Consider the following 1,428-nt stretch of genomic DNA (forward strand, 5'->3'; position numbering starts at 1 on the left):
TATATATATGTATATGTATAATTCTCTATTTCCTAAAATAGATAGACTCCAACTTAACGAACATACTGTTCAGTTAAGTGAACGAAAATATTAACAAGTAAGTGAATACAGAAACGAAGCAGAGAGCAGGTTGAAAAAACCCATAAAACACACTGCAATCAACACATTTGGCGTGAACGACGGAAAACAGAAGAACCAAAAAAAAACCCGGATTTTTTTCAAATGGGAGAGAGGAAAACATTTACACTGCAATCAACACTTTTGGCATGAACAACAAAATCAAAAGAGCAGAAAGAGGAACAAGATTTGTTTTATTTTCAGAGCGAGTACCCAACGTCTTTCGATCGCAGACGGGGGTTCATCAGTGGTTTTGGCGGCTCAGCAGGTACGCACGCACGGTTCATCGTTTGCTCGGATAGTTGAGTAAATTGGTCGCTTTTAAGCACAATGGGGGCTGTCCCAAAAAATGCTGTTTTGAGAAAAACGAAGGTAAAGTTTTTGCCCCTTGTTCAGTTTCTTTAATAGACTAGGAGAGTTTTCCATATAACCAAACAAATAAACACTCCAATGAAACCAAACTTCTCCTATAGGTAGAGGGCAATGCCCACTTTTGGTGTAGGTCAAGATTCCGGAAAACCCCCAAAATCTGGGATAGCCTGCTTGTGCTTAAAAGCGACCAATTTAGATTCACTGTGAATACCTGTGAGCGATGGGATAATCATTATCTTCCCCATCGCCACCTTCTTGAATACCTGGATACCTGGAGCTGTCATCTCTGGCTCAGAGGTTAACTTGCAGTTCTTCTTCTTCTTCTTCCTTGTTCTCGATGACAGCAGCTATACAGTCAGTCCGATGTCGCGCACAAACTGTGCAGTCCGCTTCAAATCTGAGAGACTGCCATAGAGCTCTCTCTCAAGAGGAGTCACATTCTGCCACGCCTGTATACGAAGGGAGGCGTAGTGCGGGTAGTGCTGAAGGATATGGTTGGCATCCTCGTGGTCGTGTCCACATTCGCAGATCGCGGACTCTCCCACTTTCTATTTAGTGCAATGACGTGTAATGACCCGCTATTGCTCATGGTCGCTAGCTGCCGTCATGCACTCTGTCATACTTAGGCCAGTCCATGCCTTGGTGTTGTTGGTCCACATCATAATCACCATCATCATCATGGCAACAGATTTCATCGTTACCGTCTTTGTAAAAGACGTCAGATTTCCTCTCTCTTCTCTCTTCCTCCCGCTCCTGTCCCTCCTCCTCCACCTTTCATCCTCATCATCATCATCATCATCATCATCATCACCATCACCATCACCATCATCATCATCATCATCATCATCATCATCATCGTCATCATCATTACAATAACTTCTTTCCTACCGACTTCACCAATATCACCTTATCACTTTTCGCTAACCCCCTCCCCCTCCT

The 1,428-nt window shown here is 43.6% G+C and overlaps 1 protein-coding gene across 1 annotated transcript in view; it reads left to right on the top strand.

Annotated features, from left to right (window-relative positions):
• LOC101856574 (xaa-Pro aminopeptidase 1) overlaps positions 1–1,428 on the top strand; it is a gene marked incomplete at its 5' end in the record, with an annotated part of 51,255 nt that overhangs the window by 22,658 nt on the left and 27,169 nt on the right. The window contains 1 exon segment of the mRNA XM_005097656.3: positions 322–385. Coding sequence (XP_005097713.2) covers positions 322–385 — 64 coding nt within the window.

Source organism: Aplysia californica, unplaced genomic scaffold (assembly GCF_000002075.1).
Source record: "Aplysia californica isolate F4 #8 unplaced genomic scaffold, AplCal3.0 scaffold00160, whole genome shotgun sequence".
Taxonomy (NCBI): Eukaryota; Metazoa; Mollusca; class Gastropoda; order Aplysiida; family Aplysiidae; genus Aplysia; species Aplysia californica.